The sequence below is a fragment of the Helianthus annuus genome, chromosome 6, assembly GCF_002127325.2.
Source record: "Helianthus annuus cultivar XRQ/B chromosome 6, HanXRQr2.0-SUNRISE, whole genome shotgun sequence".
Taxonomy (NCBI): Eukaryota; Viridiplantae; Streptophyta; class Magnoliopsida; order Asterales; family Asteraceae; genus Helianthus; species Helianthus annuus.
In genome coordinates, this window is record NC_035438.2 from 64,480,261 (window position 1) to 64,499,524 (window position 19,264).

The following is a 19,264-nucleotide window of genomic DNA, read 5'->3' on the forward strand; positions in this document are numbered from 1 at the left end:
GCTAGCTTGTTGTCAGGTTGTGACGTTTCGGTTAAAGATGGCCAGCAGGTTCATTGCTGGGCTGTTAAGATTGGCGTTGAAGCCGATATTTATGTAGCAACCTCACTTGTTACAATCTACTTTAACTCCAAACAGCCTCTGACTGCATCGGATGTTTTTAAACGAATTGGTTGAAAAACTGTAGCTTGCTGTAACGCGTATGTTACCGGTTTGTTGCAGAATCGGATTGTTGAATCTGTTTTAAAGTATTTAAATAAATGATGCAACGATCAGCCCATGACGCGAATACTGTCACGTTTGTTCTTGTGTTATCTGCTTGTTCGGGTAACAAGAATTTTAAATTCGGGCTGCAAGTTCACGGGCTTCTCGTGAAAGTCGATTTAGTACTCGATTTGTTAGTCGGAACTGCGCTTTTGGACATGTATTCGAAATGTGGATATTGGCATCAGGCTTATGATGTGTTTAAAGAGCTGCGCGAAATCAGGAGTTTAATCACATGGAATTCAGTGATATCCGGGATGATGCTAAACGGCAAAAGCGAAAGCGCTATCGGTTTGTTCATGATGTTAGAATCTAACAGGCTTAAACCGGATTCAGCAACGTGGAATATCATGATAAACGGGCTCTTGAATGTTGGAAAACCGGATGAAGCGTTCTTGATCTTTAAAAATAAATTATTTGAGAATATATTCAAATACTATAATTTAACCTTTCAGAGCAAACCATGCTTTATCAATTTCTGATCTCATTTTGAGTTGTCGATTAAAAATAATAATAAAGAAGTTTGTAACCCCTAAATAAATTATATACCATCTAAGATAAAATTTTGCAAAATGACAATAATCACCCACCCGGTTGCTATTCAAAAGCAAGAGCAGTTATTGCCCGCCAGAATAATAACCATATCTTTTTTTTTTGTATGTATGTCACCCTCCCAAAACTACACACACAACAAATGAAACTTGTGGTATTCATCTTTTTCATCATCTCTCAACACATTGTCAATGCAGGCGTTCAAATCCTCTCCAAATCAAAGCTTGAGAAATGCGAAAGGTCTTCGGACGGTCCTCTCAACTGCACCTCAAAAATCGTCATCAATATGGCGGTTCCTAGGGTATGTTTGGCAAAAGTAGCTGGTGGCTGTTAGCTGAAAGCTGGAAGCTGGTAGCTAGTGGCTGGAAGCTGGTAGCTGTAGCTTTTTAGATATATTTGGTGTTTGGTAGAATAGCTGGAGCTTTTAATAAAATGTATAAAATTACCAAATGGACATAACTAAAAATTTAGAAAGTTGGTGCATTAAAAAGTTTCTTATTTTGAGAGGTTAAAATAGTCATTTTTCCCTAAAAGCTTGTAGCTCCTTCTAAACGCTACTAGTAGTAGCGTTCAACCAAAAGCTTCAAGCTCCTAACCTAAAAGCTTAAAGCTCCTTCAACCAAACAAGACTTTTTATTAAGTAGGAGCTTTTTCTTAAAAGCTAAAAGCTAGAAGCTCCTAAAAGCTCCATGCCAAACATACCCCTAGTCAAGCAGTAACTCACTCAATCTCTCCTTTATTATATAAATCATATAATTCAGATTTTGTTTTGTTTGTAGAGTGGTAAAGAAGCGTCCATTGTGGTGCGAGTGGATGAGGTGGAAGAGAAATCGGATGACACAATTAAAACGCTTCGGGATCTACCTGTGATTACTGTTTACAAATCTGCAGCATACGCGCTGCATGATCTGACTTATATTAGAGTATGCATCTTGCAACTTCACTTCTTTCACTTATCATATGTTAAATTAAATGGTACTAATTTAGATTATATGTGTGTTTAGGTAATCGATTAACGGTTAGGATTTTTTATTCTTAACCATTTTCACCCAAATTTTCTCCATCCAGTTGAAATTTTTGATAATGATTGTATCTTGGTTAATAAAGGAGTTGAAGTATTGGTTCTTTTTAATTATTATTATTTTTTTTTATAAATGGCCAGGATGTCCCTTATAAACCTGAAGAGTTTCATGTTAAGACGCGCAAGTGTGAGTCTCATGCTGGTGCAAATATTGTTGGGCAATGTGTGAGGTAAGAATCATCATTTTTCTCGTGTATTACCGTCGTCTAAATGTATGATTTATGGATCTAATTTGCAAAACTTCAAATGAAGTGCGACTTCAATTTGTAAGTTGATACCTCACTAAGAAAGACGCTTAAAAAATACTGTTTTTTTTGGTATCTATGAACAATAGTAAGATTTTTACCTCAATTTTTTTGGGATATTAAAGGAAAACGAAACTAAAAAGGTGCAAATCTAAGACCAACTAAATTAATTTGGTATATTCACTTACTCATTGTGTCTTCACTGTTGTTCTTCATAGCTTCAGAGATGATCAAGGATGTGTAATCGAGCATACTCAGGTACCACTTAATTGTATCAGAACATATATTGTTATTGTGCTTTAGCATAATTGTTTTTTTTTTATAAACTTTGAAGTTGATTGGTAGTGTGTTGATGGGTTAGTATGAGTTTATGACCAGAAGTGACAATTAACTTAAACTTCAAATACATCACAACGTGCATTGCATCTTTCATCATCTTATGATTGTTTCAAATACATAGTTTAGAAGTTTTGAAAGATCTTTTCATTTGCTCATTTAGTTTTTGTGATCTTTTGTTTGATCATCTCTTTATGATGGGCGATAAAATGGTATAAAGAATAAATGTGTTTGGGATTAAGTTTTGAGTATGATATTGATTCTCTAAGCTGTCATAATGACATTGAAAGCTTCAAAACATTTTTATGTTGTTATGTTAATGAGAATGGAACCAGACCAGACATCTTGCAAGTGCAGATCATTTAAAAAACTTAAAAGGTTTTATATGCAAAAATGGTGGTGGAGTGGATTGATTGATTATAACCCAATCCTAAAAGCCCATGTTGGTTTCAGATTAGGCCCATATTATTTACTAATAACATCGGTGACTCAAGCTTGAGCTGAGCTTTGGCTCGTTTAAGCGATATCAAAGCGAGCTCGAGCCGATATTTTAGCTTGTTTGAGATTGTTCTCAAAATAACTTGAGCCGAGTCGAGCTTTGAATTTTACTCACGAGCCGAGCTCGAGCTCAAATATGTAGCCCGGCTCGTTTACACCTCAGTCATCGCCAGAACTCTTCCCAGCCGGCGGTCAACTCTCCCTCCCCGCTGCACTCCGCCACAGTTGCTGCCTCAGGCCACCGTACTTTACCATCTTGAATTCTTGATCCACTCAGTCACTTATAAAACCTATATTGCAAATCAAAGGCAAAAGTTTTCAGGTAATTCATACATCTGATTATTTCTATCTATCACCATTTCCTCATTATATCTGTCATCATGTAAAACATTGCCGTGTTAATTCATAATCATATTTTAAACTTATTTTAGTTAAGATCCATTGGAGATTAGGGTTCTTATCATTGCAAAGGTTATTATTTGTGTTACTGTAATGATAAAAACCCAAATTATAACCTTTGCAAAGGTTAGTATTATTTTGAAAAGTAAAAAGTAAGACAAATCAAAAATTGCACTAAGAGAAAGGCTGTTCATCGTGATGTCTCTAGTGCCAAGTTTGTTGTTTTCTGTTCCTATGATATTAGTTACTACCTGCACGACAGTCGGAGGTCATTGTTACCATCTTAAAATTGCACTTCCAGGTAGGCGATCATGATTTATTTTGACCCTTTTGTGCACCTTGATTCATGACATTGTGAAAGAGTGAGCAAGTGTACACACTGTTTGGAAGAATTCACTTCCAGGTAGACTTGTTTATAGATAAACAGTTTAGTTTATAGGTTATTACCGTGACAGCGTGGCAATAGGAGCGTTTGCTCCAATGGAAAAGGGTATTTTGGTAAGTTGCTCTGCGGGTAACGCGGGGCCCACTTCGTACAGTTTATCCAACGTGTCACCGTGGATAACAACCGTCGGCGCAGGGACATTGGACCGTGACTTCCTGGCGTACGTTAGTCTCGGCAACGGGAGAAACTATTCTGGTGTCTCGTTGTATATGCTGGTAATGCCATTTGTTTAGATGCTGTTAGTAATTTACAAGTATGATCACCACATTGCCTGATAAGATGCTGCCATTTGTTTAAGCTGGTAATGCTAGTAATTCCACTAGTGGTGCTCTGTGTATGACTGGAAGTTCCACACGGTTAAGTGGATATATCATCCTTTTGAAGTTTGTCATAATCTTGCGGCGTACGGGTACATATAGTTCTGTTTTTGTTTCTTGACCAAAAGTTATGTGGGTGTAACTCAACGATTACATAGCCCAAACTGTTAGTAATTTACAACAGATGGGGTCGGCTCGACTCACTTTTTGTTTAGAAGTTTTAGTTTTTTTTAAATAGTTAACGTGCCAAGTATGATCACCAAAGTTATATTGTTAAAAAAATGACCTGACCCGACCCGAAACCCGTTCTGACCCGGACCCGTCCCGACCCAGACCCGTTCCGACCCAGACCCGTTTCGACCCGAACCAAAACAACCCTTTTTTATAGTTGACCCGTTTTGACCCGAACTCGTTTTGACCCATGACCCGACCAGACCCATTTGCCAGGTCTTGTATTTAATATAGCTGTGCATCACACAAAAGCTGGCTTGTAGCATTTGATTGTAGTTGTGTGGTATTTGTTTGTATTTATAGAGTGGAAGTTAAAAGACTGACGCATAGATACCGACATTCTTATTATTTTTTCAATTAATTGTTTTGCTGAAGGAATTAGTTAAGATGTAAACAAAACTTTACATGGAGCAAATGCTAGTTTTGGTTAAAGAATTGGAATATATAATCATGGTTTTAGCAAAGGGAATACATGAACTGAGGAGCAGATTCTCGCCCAGCAAGTGATGATGCGGCTCCAATCAACTTTGGCATACATGATTTCAGGTATACTCCGACCCTTATTGATCTATTAACTATGGCGTTAGTCATTTAGTGTTTGGTGTTAAGGGTGTTAAATAAATTGACTACTCCGTCGATCTATAAGTGTGGGTTTAATAAATTTATAAAGAAAGCATAACAAATCATTGTTTTATACGGTCCTGCCAAGGAATCACCTGCTCGGCCAAAAGGTAGTACAAAAGGTAGTGGAATAGAGAAAGCGGATTAGCTGGTTATAATCAGATGTCTTAGTGATAATCACCTGCTTGCAAGTAATTACTTCGTTTTTGGAGGCGTTTTCAGTTTGAAGCTTTAGTAATCAGATGTCTTAGTGTTTTACAAGTTCTTTAAGGAGTCGATAGGTTTAGTGAAGCTTTAATGATCATTTGATAAAAAAACATTATTGGAGAAAAAATGATGTTCAGTAAAAGTAAAACTGAAGAAATCCTCTCTTATTAGGTTAAATTCTGGTTAAGACTTCTCTATTCAGCAATGTGTATTGAAAGTTTATTCTGATATGGTGTGCTTATTCCTTGTGCTTCTTCTTCAGATTGATGGAAGTGTTCCAAACACACGAGTTACAGCAAATTGTGGTGTAGTGAAGCCAAAAGTTGCTGCAGCTGAATATATATCTCAAGTGAGTAATTATGTTCTTTTTTCTCATCTGTTTTACTATCCGTGTTAATGCCTATGTGATTTATTGGTATTTTTTTCTGCAGGGTCTTTTATTACTTACTCTTACATCTTTAATAGCTATGGTTATGAGATCTAATCATTTGAACATGTATTGTGAAATTTCAGGTTGAATATAGTGAATTGGCTGACGCGGCGACAATAAGGAGTAAGTGCAGGGACCAACTATGAAGTGGGAAATACGATCGCTAAGAAAGAGTTAACACAATGAATATTTTACTCGCATGAAGATTGTGAAAGAGATTCATGAATGCAATGGAGTTTTGAGTTTTTGTTCAAACATTTTTTAAATACTTGTTTTGTATGTTCGATATTTAGATTTAGGTTGACACTTATTAGTTATTTCTTTGCAAATATTTGGAATCTTTGGAAGATGATCGATTGAACTTTTTAAGTGAATTGATTATATTATTATGATTCTACATTTTACAATTTTATTTTTATTTTTTTAATGTATATAAATAAAAATTGTAATCAATAAAAATTAATATGATAAATAATCTGATGTGATTTTTGTGGCAAAAAATATGTGCCACTAAAAGCCCAAAAGTTTGTAGTGGCAGAAAAAACAGTGCCACTAAAAGCCTATATACTTTGTGCGGCATATTGAAAAAGTACCACTAAAAGGCTTTAGTGTCAGCGCTTCTAGTGGCACTTTTTTTGTGTGCCGCCCATTCCTACAGGTGTTTTTAATGGCACTTTTTTGTTGTTTTGTGGCACTTTTTGTATGTCACTAAATGGCATTTTTTTTGTAGTGACACCTGCCGGTGCGTATGTAAAATAATGTAGTCGCTTGTTCAAGAATAACTCGCCATGGGTTATATTATGTGGTGTGTCTATTAATCTTTAACCCGGTATTTCTAACCCGGGCTACTGAACGTATAACAAACATATAATTCTTTTACAAGATTATTTTTAAACAATATCCCAAGTTATAAAAGATAATTTGTGCATTGTGCATTTAAATCATTTTCTTAAAACATTTTCAAAAGTGTCAGTTAATTGTATTTACCAGTGTAAACTGACGTATTTTTCAAAAAGGTTAAGTGCAGGTACTAAGCGTAATGGGCTGGAACTCCTGAGTGAATAAATAAAAAGTCTTGCAAGCTTTTATCACTTTAAATCTGTAGAACAATATTTCTTTTTTATCTTTGATCCGCCTGTGGATCCATCCTACTTTCCGTTGTGTAATATTTATGTTACTTTCATTCGGTTTGTAATATTATTACTTTTAGACTTCCGCTGTGCGTTGAACTGTGATAAATTGACTATGATGATATCAACTACATCACGATACTCCCCACCGGGCCCACCGGTACGTGGAAATATCGGGGTGTGACATTTTCAGCCTCTTATAGGTTCTTTAATTATCAAGTTCTTTTAGCAACACAAAACTTCCAACATGTCCGAGTTTCTGATTTTCTATCACAAGGAAGTCTTGAAGATACTTTACAAGAGGGTAAGAAAAATTCTATATTTGGATTTTATAGATACATATTTATGGGTGTAGCTGAAACACTTGTTTGCATCAGACATGTGCCATATACTTGGCCCCAGTTGATCTCTGTTCTAACACTTTTTCATGGTGATACATATCAGTCCTCTATCATAAAGACATTGCAGAAAATCAAAAGTAGAACTTTTCACATCTTTGTCGCAACCAATGTTGCTTGGGGGCTTGCTCTTAAGCTGGTGATTAATTTTGATATTGAGTCGGTGGTAAATTTTGATGCCCTTTATGGACATACACTGCCAGCGTTAGTTGGTTCCCTCCATGACTATCATGCCCTTGTTACATTGGAAACCAAACTGCTGGTACGAGCTATAATGGTCATTCTCCTCACACCACAATTGACTACGAGTCGTAAGCGGACTGCATGCACAGAGGATGGCTTCTTGGACAGGGCACATCAGTTATTACACTCCTTTATAGCCTTACACCTTGAGGATAAGGTGTATTTGAAACGGGGGAGTAATGTTATGAACTGTATAGGCTACCACGAGCCCAACCTAGCGGCCCGTTGAAGAAGCCCAACAAGAGAATGGATCTGTGGGAACGTTGAAGGAAACCTAGCTGGATATAACATCGGGTTTTTCATAGTGCAGGGGATTATGACGAATATGATTAGTGTGTGTCTTCTTCCCCATCTCTACTCTCTGTAATTTCTAGTTTCCCATCCCCTTCTCTATTACTATCATGTACTACTTTCGGTTTCTTCATTGTAATTATTCATAGATCTATAAAATACTATTTCTGTTCGAATTGTTGATTAGTGGTGAAATATCAATTCACAACAATACATATATGGAAGATTTGTAGATCTATATTCGAATCAGAAAAGGGTTCGTTTGGATACCTTAAACACTACACGGAGCTAACCGGACACCAACGACTAGAGCTTCGGATGATCAAACGAACCGAGTCAAGCAACAACAATGGATGGGGCCTGTTGTGTCAATAAACTTTTAAATTATGTTTCTAAGAAGTCGTACACAAAAGAGCTAACCGATGGAGTTCGGGTTGCTACCCAAACTGACCTGAATGATGTGGTGATGGTCACGACAGAGTAGCGCGGCGACGGAGCTAAAGCGATGACGGAGTGCGGCTTCAGCAGTCTGAATAACGGCTGTGTATGCCAGAATTTAGTTAGCACTATGACAGAAACAAGACGAGGAGGTTGATAATAACTTGATACCTGGTTGTGATCGGAGAACTAAAGTGTAACACCTCGAAATTTTGTGTCCAATAATGTGTTGACACGTGTCATGAGTTTACACGTGGTATTAAATACTAAGTAAAGGAGTAAAGTTGACAAACCTTGAAAGTATGTAAATTCGAGGGTTATAAATGGCAACAAGGGTAAATATACTGTATAGTAACCCTAAATGATGCTCGTACCTTCAAACGAATAAATCATGGATCGTACGGAGCGAAACGCGGGAGAAAGTGAGAGATTACAAGCTACAGGGGTTAATCGTGTCAACATGTTTAATTTATACCTCTGAGTGACCCTTTGACAAACCCGAGGATTTGTAATAGTAAAATACGCTCACTAGAATATACTATATAAATTTCGCGAAGTTCCGTTTTAAAACGAGAAAGTTATGATCAAATTCGTATGCGAGGGGTTGAAAGCGTCAACAATAAAAGTTAAGGCTTTTCGGATAGTAATTAAACTAACCGGGGACTTAACAATGCGGGTAAAAGTCACAAGGCCCTTAATCGTAAATAATCGAGGGCCAAATCGCAAAGTTACCCCTTCGAAACCGAAAGGTCAGGTTAATCATTACAAAAGATTTGAAAATCTTGGAATTTAACCCTCAGGCGGGCCGCGTTAAGGATATGGTTGAGCTAATGCGGGCCGCGCGCCAGGTGAAGATACGTTTACTGACTTTAGGATTCATGCGGCCCGCGTCCAAGTGGCCTGAATCCTAATGCGGGCCGCGTACGAGTCCCAGATGCAGAATTCTTGGACAGATTCAATGTTTGAGCTTGTGAACGATCATTTAGGCATTAATTGAAGCATGGGCGCCCTCTACATGTCCCCTAGCACCTTAGGACATATGCTGATCATCCATGAGCAATCCTAGAGTGAGTTGTAATGATCTTGAGCTAAGTTTTTCACTATAAAAGGCATGGTAGTGTTCCATTGTGAAACACACCTCAAACCTGCCTTCTGATCATTTCTGGAGCTCTCAAGTATTCTCCTAACATCCTTAGTCGTGCACCAAGCTTCTGTAAGTGTGCCTACCCTTTCATGGCTTAGTTTTTGCTTAGTTTAGCTTAAAAGTCAATCCGTCGTAATTAACGACTGACTTTGCGATAAATCACAAATGGTCCAGTGGTTTGTCGAATCAAAGATAGTTATATAATGGTAATCATGTTGGCTTTAAACCCCTGAAATGGCACCCTCTGATTCCCACTCTAACTAGTCCGAATGTCGAGTCAAACGTGCTTAGAAAAAGTCAACAAATAAGCTATTTTGCGATTTAATGCATAATCAGTAATGTAGATGATGTGTAACCTGTTTAAACACTCATAAAACATGATAATAAGTATATTAACTAGTCTTAGCTTGTTTGATCCGCCCATTTACTGTTACGACCCGGTTCAGAGCCGAAAGTCGCAAAACTTTGACTTTTGCTTTGACTTCAGTTCTGACCCGTTCAAGTATGATTTAGATATGCCTTAGGACTCTCTTAGGACCAGGTTACATGATGGTATAACCCTCTGTGACCGGTTCGTTGTTTGTCCGAGTCTTTTACACCTTTCCATTAAATGCTTAAAAGTTGACTGTAACGCCCTTTTCAAATTAAAACGAGAATTTCGGACATGTGAAAGGATCATAACATTAGTTACTGATCTCTAAACATGTCCCTAATATTTCACGTCAATCCGAGGTCCAGAATAGGAGTTATGCTAAATAGCGCAAATTACGGAAACCTTAGTAATTTAATAGCGCAATTAGTATAACGCCTATCTAAACCCAGATTTCGACACCAAACCTTTTACACACTGATGTAAAATAATATTTTGGGATTTTTAAAGATTTTTAATTATTTTTAACCTGCTCATAACCTGCGGTTATGGCAACGGTTCGGTAAATACCGAATATACCCTTTTCGGCCATAACTGAGTTCTACAAGGTCTTTTGACCCGATTCCAGTTGCTACTGATTTTAGATAATAAATAAAGTATTTTGGACTATATAAACTGTTTGGGAAACTCAGATTTCCTGTAGAACTCAGAAACCTCTTTCATGATCTTTAAAAAGACCGAAATACCCCTACGGGGCATAACATGGATTTAAACTCGTTACGGGCATTACGGAAGGTATCCTACTGATACCCCAACCTCGTTAAAGTATATTGACTTAGGAAACCAGTGTAGGACTCTTACGGTTACCCGTTACGCCTTTTGCGCGCACGGTTCGGCTTATGTAACTAGTTTACATAAACTAGCCGAAACGGGTCAAACCATATTGTTTTGACCCCAAAATCCAGAGTGTGGTTATTATACCCATATAAAACAAGTCTTCAAACTTGTTGGGTCCAAATCACATTCCATTCCCGGTTTTCGCCTTTCACGCGATTAAACCGTAACTATCCTTTGAAACTGACCGGTCTAAGCTACGGCTAAATTAAAGACCCGTCAGGATTTTAATAGGTTATTCTAAACCTTCGTTCCAGAATAGGAGACCAGTAAAAGCTATCTGCAATTTATTTCGATTAAGGATTTATACTTGCAAAGGTAAATACTTTTAACTTATTTTCCGTTATACGGGCTTGGGTTACGGTATATAGCATACCGCTTGATCGGGCATCAAATTCTCCACCGTTGAGTGGGTAATTGAATAAATTTGATCGGCTCGTTTAAACAGTCTTGTTACTTAAAAGCCTTTGGGGGGGTTAATGACCGTGTCCCGGATATCCCTGGCATCATTTTACGAAATGGCCACGACCTAAGCGCGGAGTGTAGGCATACACTCATCAGTGCATAAATAGTCGCTGTGGTGTGTCTATTGATCTTTAACCCGGACTAGATCCGGGCTACTGAACGCATAAGGAACATGTAATTCGTTCACAAGATTATATATTTAAATAATTCTCCCAAGTTATAAAAGAGTTTGTGCCTTGTGCATTCAAATCAATTTTAATAAACATTTTTCAAAAGTGTCGGTTGAATGTATTTACCAGTGTAAACTGACGTATTTTCCCAAAAAGATTAAATGCAGGTACTAAACGTAATTGGCTGGCTATATCTCCTTAGCATCTTAAAGAGTCTCGCAAGCTTAAGATGCCTTCGTCTGTTGAACAATACTTATATTTTTATTTGATCCCCTGTGGATATTTTTCGACTATTCGTAATACATTTGATATTACAAACAATGGTTGATATATAATTATCTTTATGCTTCCGCTGTGCATTCATATATTGTGTGGTTTGACTATATTGTTGCCAACTACGTCACGGTGATCCCCTACCGGGCCCACCGGTGATACACGTGGAAATCGGGGTGTGACAGGTTGGTATCAGAGCCAACGTTGAGTGAATTAAACACTATCCTTATGTGTTTAATCTCAATGACACAATTGCACATACTTGAGTCTAGACAAGAACGTAGGACAAATTCGAACTTATTATTCCAGTTTGTCTTTTTATTGTTTATTATGATTTAAAAGTTTTGAAAGCAGGAAATATGCCACCAGCAATCAGAAGAGGAAGAGGAGGAAGAGGCAAAGGGACGATCATTACTCACAATGATCACGAGACCGGTCCTTCGAACATGCGAGCTCCTTCGAGTACAAGGAGTGAAGAACCTCAAAGACGTAGAAGAAACCTCTTTGAACCTGCAAGACATTCTACCTTGCATAGTTCAACACCTTCGTACCGTCATTCTTTTGGACCAAACTCAGAAAATGACCCCAATAACCCTCAACCATCGTTTATACCTCTCCAGCGATCTGCTTCGCACCGTTCTTATGGCGATCCTTCACCTTTTCTTCGTGGGACAGTTTAACCCGGCGGATTATGTCCAAGAGCCAATAGGGTATAACCCTTTAGGACCAGAGGATCACTTTTCTGAAGATAATGCAGTGGATATGGACGAGGATACAGACCCCGTCGAGCCTGCAAGGGGTAATCCCAACCATCCAATCGAGATCTCTGATGGGTCATCCTTTCATGGAACACCCTATCAAGGTCCCGACAGCTACCAGGCGAGGTTTGACCAATGTAATTGGTACTTCACACCATCTCATCACTTCTCGCCTCATGATCAACAGCAACAACAGGATCCTTCTGAGGATTCGCGGTTTGTGGCAGTTACGCCACCGCCACCGCCACCAGTTCAACCAGTAATTCCAGATCCGCCAAGGCGTAGAAGATCAGGCGCGCGGATGTCCACCCGAGGAGGGGAATTCCATTTCAGCACCCCTCGCCACTCGAGTGCGAGTCACTTTCCGTCAGTGCCTGAAGAAGAACCACAGTTGGGGGAACCTTCTGGTCACCCTGCAGAGGTGAATTCTGCACCAGTTGCACCACCTCCGCCACCTTTCGGCTATGATAACCCTATACCAGCATATGGCGGTTCCACCGCATACAATCCGTTTGAGCAGCCGACTCACACGCACTACAACTATAACTATGATGCCGATCCATATCTGGTAGCGGCTAATTACAATGCCCTCCATGGAACCTCTTGGAGACCAGATTACTCAGCTCATGGGTATCCAATACCTCCTAGACCTCCGGTTCAGCAACCGTCGCAGCAGCCACGTTTTTCTCCTCCGGAGCAAGAAGCAATCCTACACCGTTTAAACCGTGTGGAACGAGACTTCGAACAAGAACGTAAGAGTAATCGTGGATTCCTCAAGGGCCTAGCAAACCTACTAAAAGGGAGGAAGAAACGAGATCATTAGTCTCCTTATGTATTGTTGTATTTACTATTACAATTTAGTCCCTACGTGGACATTTATCATGTTTAGTCCCTACGCGGACAATTACTTTCAGTTCCTGCGTGGACTTATCTTTTAGTCCCTGCGCGGACATCGATCTATGTGTTGGGTCCCTGCATGGACTTGTTCCTTGTAAACCTCTGCGTAGGTATTTATTTATTTAAAAGTCCCGTTTAGGGCAGCGTGTAATCATCACTATAATTAATGGAACGTTATGTTATAAATTTCATTTTTGTTATTATATATGAAATAAATCAAAAATCATTCCTTTTAAATTAATCTGCCTAAATAAAGAATCTTAATGGTGAAACCTAGCCTGGTGTCATTATCAGACCCGGCCAAGATGGTAAGACCTAACTAAAAGATTTAGACTTCCAGTTAACCGCTGTAAACATGTTAACGTTCTTGGCAGATGCGATTCGTTAAAATCACACGCGTCATTCTTATACAAGAATCCTTTTCAAGGATTCCAAAGCCCAAATTAATGATTTGTAAATCATGGGTTAAATCATCAATAAAGATGATCATTTATTAAACATCCGTTGGTGATGTAGTGCCTACGGGCCATATTTATTGTCATATAAGACAAAAGACAGTGGTAGTCTATGACTCCCTGTCCGAAAAGGTAAAAGGACTACGGTTCAAACCTTCATGCCTTGATTCTCTGTAATCCCGGCTTATATTATAAAAACGTCCTTACGACCAGGCTTTTGTGCCACTAACAATATTGTTATAATTAGGATAAGTTATATTCAAATCCTAAATAAATGTGAGTAACAAATTAACCAGATATGGTCTCCGTTACCATGGTTAATGAATTGCCATAAAAGACAATTCCATAATAAAACTCCTAAATAAAAATTTTTCGTTATCTTCTGTAGCAGATTCAAGTTACAAATGGCTGATCCCAATGAAGTGAATAGCCACTCGAAAGAAGATGAAAATGATAACGCCCGGATTCATATCACGGGCGCGGAATTGAAAGCTCTTGTCGACGGCGCTGTTAAGGCAGCCTTGGATCGACAATACGAAGAGTATACCGAGTCCCGGAGCAGAACCATATCTAAACCACACTCATAGCCGAAAACCCACTCAAAATCTCACAGCAAACCACCATCTAAGCCCAAAAAGGACGATGATAAACACTCATCCAATGAAAACAGTGTCAGTCCTAAGGAAAAAGTGTTTACTGATGCATCTCGAGCCAGGGGTTGCACCTACAAGTATTTTGTATCTTGCAAACCCCGAGATTTCACTGGGGAGAAAGTCGCAGTAGATTGCATGACTTGGTTAGACGAGATGGACACCGTGGTGGACATCAGTGGTTGTGCAGAGAAAGACGTGGTAAAGTTTGTTTCGCAATCATTCAAGGGCGAAGCCCTGGCTTGGTGGAGATCTCTGGTTCAGGCCTCGGGGAAGACTGTATTATACAGCATGACGTGGGAGGAATTCATTTCTCTCATCAAGGAAAATTTCTGCCCTCAACACGAGGTTGAAAAGATCGAGTCCGACTTCCTGTCGTTAGTTATGACAAACCTTGACTGTCAAGCTTACCTCACGAGCTTCAACACAATGTCCCGGTTGGTTCCGTATCTGGTAACCCTGGAGCCGAAGAGAATAGTTCGTTTTATCGGTGGTTTAGCCCCCGAAATAAAGGCAAGCGTGAAGGCCTCTCAGCCAGCGACCTTTAGATCTGTAGCCGACATATCTTTATCCCTCACTCTGGATGCGGTCAGACAAAGATCGCTGAGGAACAAAAAAGCTGAGAAGAGAAAACGTGAAGACGATACTTCACGAAGGTCGGGCAAGAAGCACCGTGGGAACGGTGACAACAAGAGAGGGTCGGAGTCAAGGAAGGATGCGCACCAGTCTGGTGAGAAGCCCAAGTGCAAGAATTGCAAGAGACATCACTTTGGAAAGTGTAGACTCGAATCGAACTCGCAGACTCAGTCAAAGTCATTTGCTTGCGGGTTATGCAAGTCCAAGGACCACAAGACCTTGGATTGCAAAAAGATAAAGGATGCAACTTGCTACAGTTGTAATGAGAAGGGGCACATTAGAACCAACTGCCCTAAATATGCCAAGAAGCCTGAAGAGGCCAAGAAGACCAATGCGAGAGTCTTCAGAATGGATGCGAAAGAAGCAGTGCTAGACGATAACGTGATCACAGGTACTTTCCTCGTAAATGATATCTTTGCAAGAGTACTTTTTAATTCGGGCGCTGATAAGTCTTTCGTAGATCATAAATTTTGCAAATTGCGGAATATGCCTGTCAAAACCTTAAATGTGAATTATGAGGTAGAGCTAGCAGATGACACCATAGAAACCGTCTCCACTGTGCTAGATGGATGTGTGATATCCATTAAGAACCACTCTTTTCCTCCATCTCTACTTCCCTTTAAATTGGCCGGTTTTGACATAGTACTGGGTATGGACTGGTTATCTCACAACCAGGCCCAAATCGTCTGCAACAGAAAGCAAGTGGTGATAAAGACTCCGTCTGGTGAATCGCTTACCATTCGGGGAGATACCCAGTACGGTTTACCTGAGCAAGTATCTATGCTCAAGGCTTCAAAATGTTTAAAGAAGGGTTGTGTCATCTACATGGCACAGGTGATTTTTGATTAGCCTAAACCGAAGATAGAAGACATTCCCGTCATTTCGGAATATCCAGAAGTTTTCCCTGAAGATCTACCTGGTTTGCCACCAGATAGGCAAGTGGAATTCAGGATCGATATCATCCCTGGAGCAGCACCTGTTGCTAGAGCACCTTACAGGTTAGCACCAACCGAAATGAAGGAGTTGAGGACACAACTAGATGAGCTGCTAGCTAAAGGTTTCATCAAACCTAGTTCGTCTCCCTGGGGAGCACCAGTCCTGTTTGTCAAGAAGAAGGACGGGTCGATGCGTCTGTGCATCGATTATCGCGAACTTAACAAAGTCACGATAAAGAATAGGTATCCCTTGCCGAGGATCGACGATTTGTTCGATCAGTTACAAGGGGAAAGTTATTTCTCGAAGATTGACTTGAGGTCAGGCGACCATCAACTGAAAGTCAGAGATGAAGACGTACATAAAAATGCATTTAGGACTCGTTACGGTCACTACGAGTTCCTAGTGATGCCTTTTGGGCTCACTAATGCACCAGCTGCGTTCATGGATCTCATGAATCGCGTCTGCAAGCCGTACTTAGACAAATTCGTCATCGTTTTCATCGACAACATTCTTATCTACTCGAAGAACCGAGCTGACCATGAGAAACACCTTCGCTGTATTCTCAAACTCCTGCATCATGAGAAACTCTATGCCAAATTCTCTAAGTGCGAATTTTGGCTTCGTGAAGTCCAGTTCCTAGGACATGTTGTCAGCGAGCGTGGTATCCAAGTGGATCCCGCTAAAGTAGAAGCTGTCATGAATTGGCAAGAGCCAAAGACGCCTACAGAGATTCGTAGTTTCCTGGGGTTGGCAGGATATTACAGGCGTTTCATTGAAAATTTTTCAAGGATTGCTGCGCCCTTAACTTCTTTGACCAAGAAGAAAATAAAGTTCGTTTGGGGCCCTAAGCAGCAAGAGTCCTTTGATATTCTGAAACAAAAGTTGAGCAACGCTCCTGTACTGACATTGCCTGAAGGTACCGAAGAGTTCGTAGTTTACTGCGATGCATCACACACTGGCATGGGATGTGTGCTTATGCAGAAAGGCAAAGTTATTGCCTATGCTTCGAGACAGTTAAAGGTGCATGAGAAGAATTACACCACCCATGACTTGGAGCTGGGTGTCGTTGTGTTCGCACTAAATCTGTGGAGGCATTATCTGTATGGTATCAAGTTTGTGATCTATTCTGATCATAAGAGCCTTCAACATCTGTTTAATCAGAAGGAATTAAACATGAGGCAACGCCGTTGGATGGAGACTTTAAATGACTATGATTGTGAAATCAGATATCATCCCGGCAAGGTGAATGTAGTCGTTGATGCCTTAAGTCGAAAGGAAAGGGTGAAACCCATCCGAATCAATGCCAAGAGCATTGAAGTGAAGAATAATTTAATTGAAAGGTTGTTAGCTGCACAGAGAGAAGCTGTGTTGGAAGCTAACTATCCTAAAGAAAAGTTAGGAGTAACTGAGGAGCAGTTAACTCTTAGCAAGGACGGAATTTTACGATTAAATGGACGAATATGGGTTCCAATTTATGGAGGACTACGAGATGTTATCCTCCAGGAAGCTTATAGTTCCAAATATTCTGTTCACCTGGGAGCTGATAAGATGTATCAGGATCTAAAGGCAAATTATTGGTGGATAGGCTTGAAAAAGTCTGTAGCCGCTTATGTAGCCAAATGCTTGACTTGTGCGCAAGTCAAAGCTGGGCATCAAAAGCCATCAGACTTGCTACAACAGCCTGAACTTCCCGAATGGAAATGGGAATGTGTAACTATGGATTTCATTACCAAGTTACCCAAGACGAGGAAAGGAAATGATACAATATGGGTTATAGTTGACAGACTGACTAAGTCAGCACATTTCTTACCCATCAAGGAGACTTATAGCTCCGACATGTTAGCCCAGTTATACGTTGATAAGATTGTAGCCTTACATGCATACCTTTGTCTATTATCTCTGACCGAGATACTAGATACACGTCTCATTTCTGGAAAAGCTTCCAGCAATCCTTGGGCACACGTTTGAATTTTAGTACGGCTTACCATCCTCAGACAGACGGTCAGAGTGAGCGTACTATTCAGACGTTAGAAGACATGCTACGTGCATGTGCTATCGATTTGGGTGGTAGTTGGGATAAGAACCTGTAATATTCCTATTTTTATCATATAAGAATTATAGGTTTGGTTAAATTTATTGACCACCAGTAACTAGTAACTAGTTTATTATTATAAATAGTCAATCCAAATAGTTTTAAACACTATTTTATATAATTGGTTGAAATATTATACCAATTAATTGGCCTATGTATGGGTAACCTGTCTAATAAAAATAGAAGTATATAAAAAGTTATATTATTAAGACAGGTATATTACGGGTAGGTTAAATGTTAGAAATATGAAGTTCCTAGACGGGCCTAGGAACCCTATAATAATTAAATTATAAAAATACATTGTATTTTGAACCTACTCTATATTAATGAAACTTAGACCCAAATGTAGACAAAAATATTCTGATTCTAATGACATATTCATTATTTTCTAGTACGTCGTATTTTAAAAGTTATACACGCCAAATAAATGAAGCAGTTAAATTAATTATAATATAAAATAATAAATAAATTGAATTTACAATGTATACGTATGTATACTATGAATTGAAAATAAAATAATAAACTTTTCATTTCAAGACATTATGACAGCTCATCCATGAGCTTTCCAAAAGAAAATAAATAAAATATAAATCTAAAATATAAAATGACAATTTTGAAAGAATGCATGAAAATCCTAATTGAAATGATATGAGGACACTCCACGTGTTATGATTTTTACACATAATCAAACTTTGCCTTCCATGCAAAGTTTCGTCCCCTATATATACATAGAATTGGTGCTCACATTTTTTCCTACAACTCTCTCGACATCCTCTATCTTTCTAAAAATTTGTTTTATTTTATTTATTTATTTATTTTATTTTCACCTAAATAATAATAAGGCTCTGCCTCGTTTTAAGTATTGTAACTCCCGATTACCGCTACCCTTTCCGATTGATCTGAGTCCCATAACGCATGTCAAGGCTCTGCCCGACTAAGTTCGTTTGGATTCTATCTCGGGACTTCGGGACAAGGTTGAATTAGGGGTACTATACTTAACACGAGTGCATTATATTTTTAAATAGCTTAAAAGTTATACCCAAAATTTATACCAGGAGTCCTTCTAGTTGAACCCTAAAGTTACACAGTGGGTTCATTCCTTTTTCTCACCATTTTATTCTCCTTTTGTGATTTACCCAAAACTATTATTTATTATTTCTATTTTGTAAACACCTTTCATCAAAAGTCATGCCTATTATTTTATTTACCCAATAGGAAACCATAGTTGAGACACCCAAGTAATCCTGCACAACTCCTAAAATTTTCGTAGCAATCAGAATCGGGATCAGGGTCCCTAAAACTCAGATGGGGCAATCCCCATTCGATATTATCTTCAAAATCTGTTGTCAAAATTTAATTTTAATATTTCATCGACTCAGCAAGCCTACACCCACACGTGGC

The 19,264-nt window shown here is 39.0% G+C and overlaps 1 protein-coding gene across 1 annotated transcript; it reads left to right on the forward strand.

The window, feature by feature from the left end:
- Positions 1–257: 257 nt before the first annotated feature.
- Positions 258–5,769, forward strand: LOC110939787 (protein HAPLESS 2-like). Its single transcript, XM_035974161.1, has 8 exons — positions 258–552; positions 1,011–1,114; positions 1,593–1,736; positions 1,976–2,064; positions 3,828–4,032; positions 5,456–5,542; positions 5,625–5,663; positions 5,707–5,769. The coding sequence occupies exons 1-8, from the start codon at positions 258–260 to the stop codon at positions 5,767–5,769; spliced, it is 1,026 nt and encodes a 341-aa protein (XP_035830054.1).
- The last annotated feature ends 13,495 nt before the right edge of the window (positions 5,770–19,264 follow it).

What these genes read in the sequence shown, in the direction of transcription:
- LOC110939787 (XM_035974161.1), top strand. Translation starts at nt 258, where the DNA reads ATGATGCAACGATCAGCCCATGACGCGAATACTGTCACGTTTGTTCTT. An exon ending in ATGATCTGACTTATATTAGA is followed by an intron (nt 1,737 to 1,975) that starts GTATGCATCTTG and finishes ATAAATGGCCAG; the next exon opens with GATGTCCCTTATAAACCTGA. An exon ending in CAGCTGAATATATATCTCAA is followed by an intron (nt 5,543 to 5,624) that starts GTGAGTAATTAT and finishes TTTTTTCTGCAG; the next exon opens with GGTCTTTTATTACTTACTCT.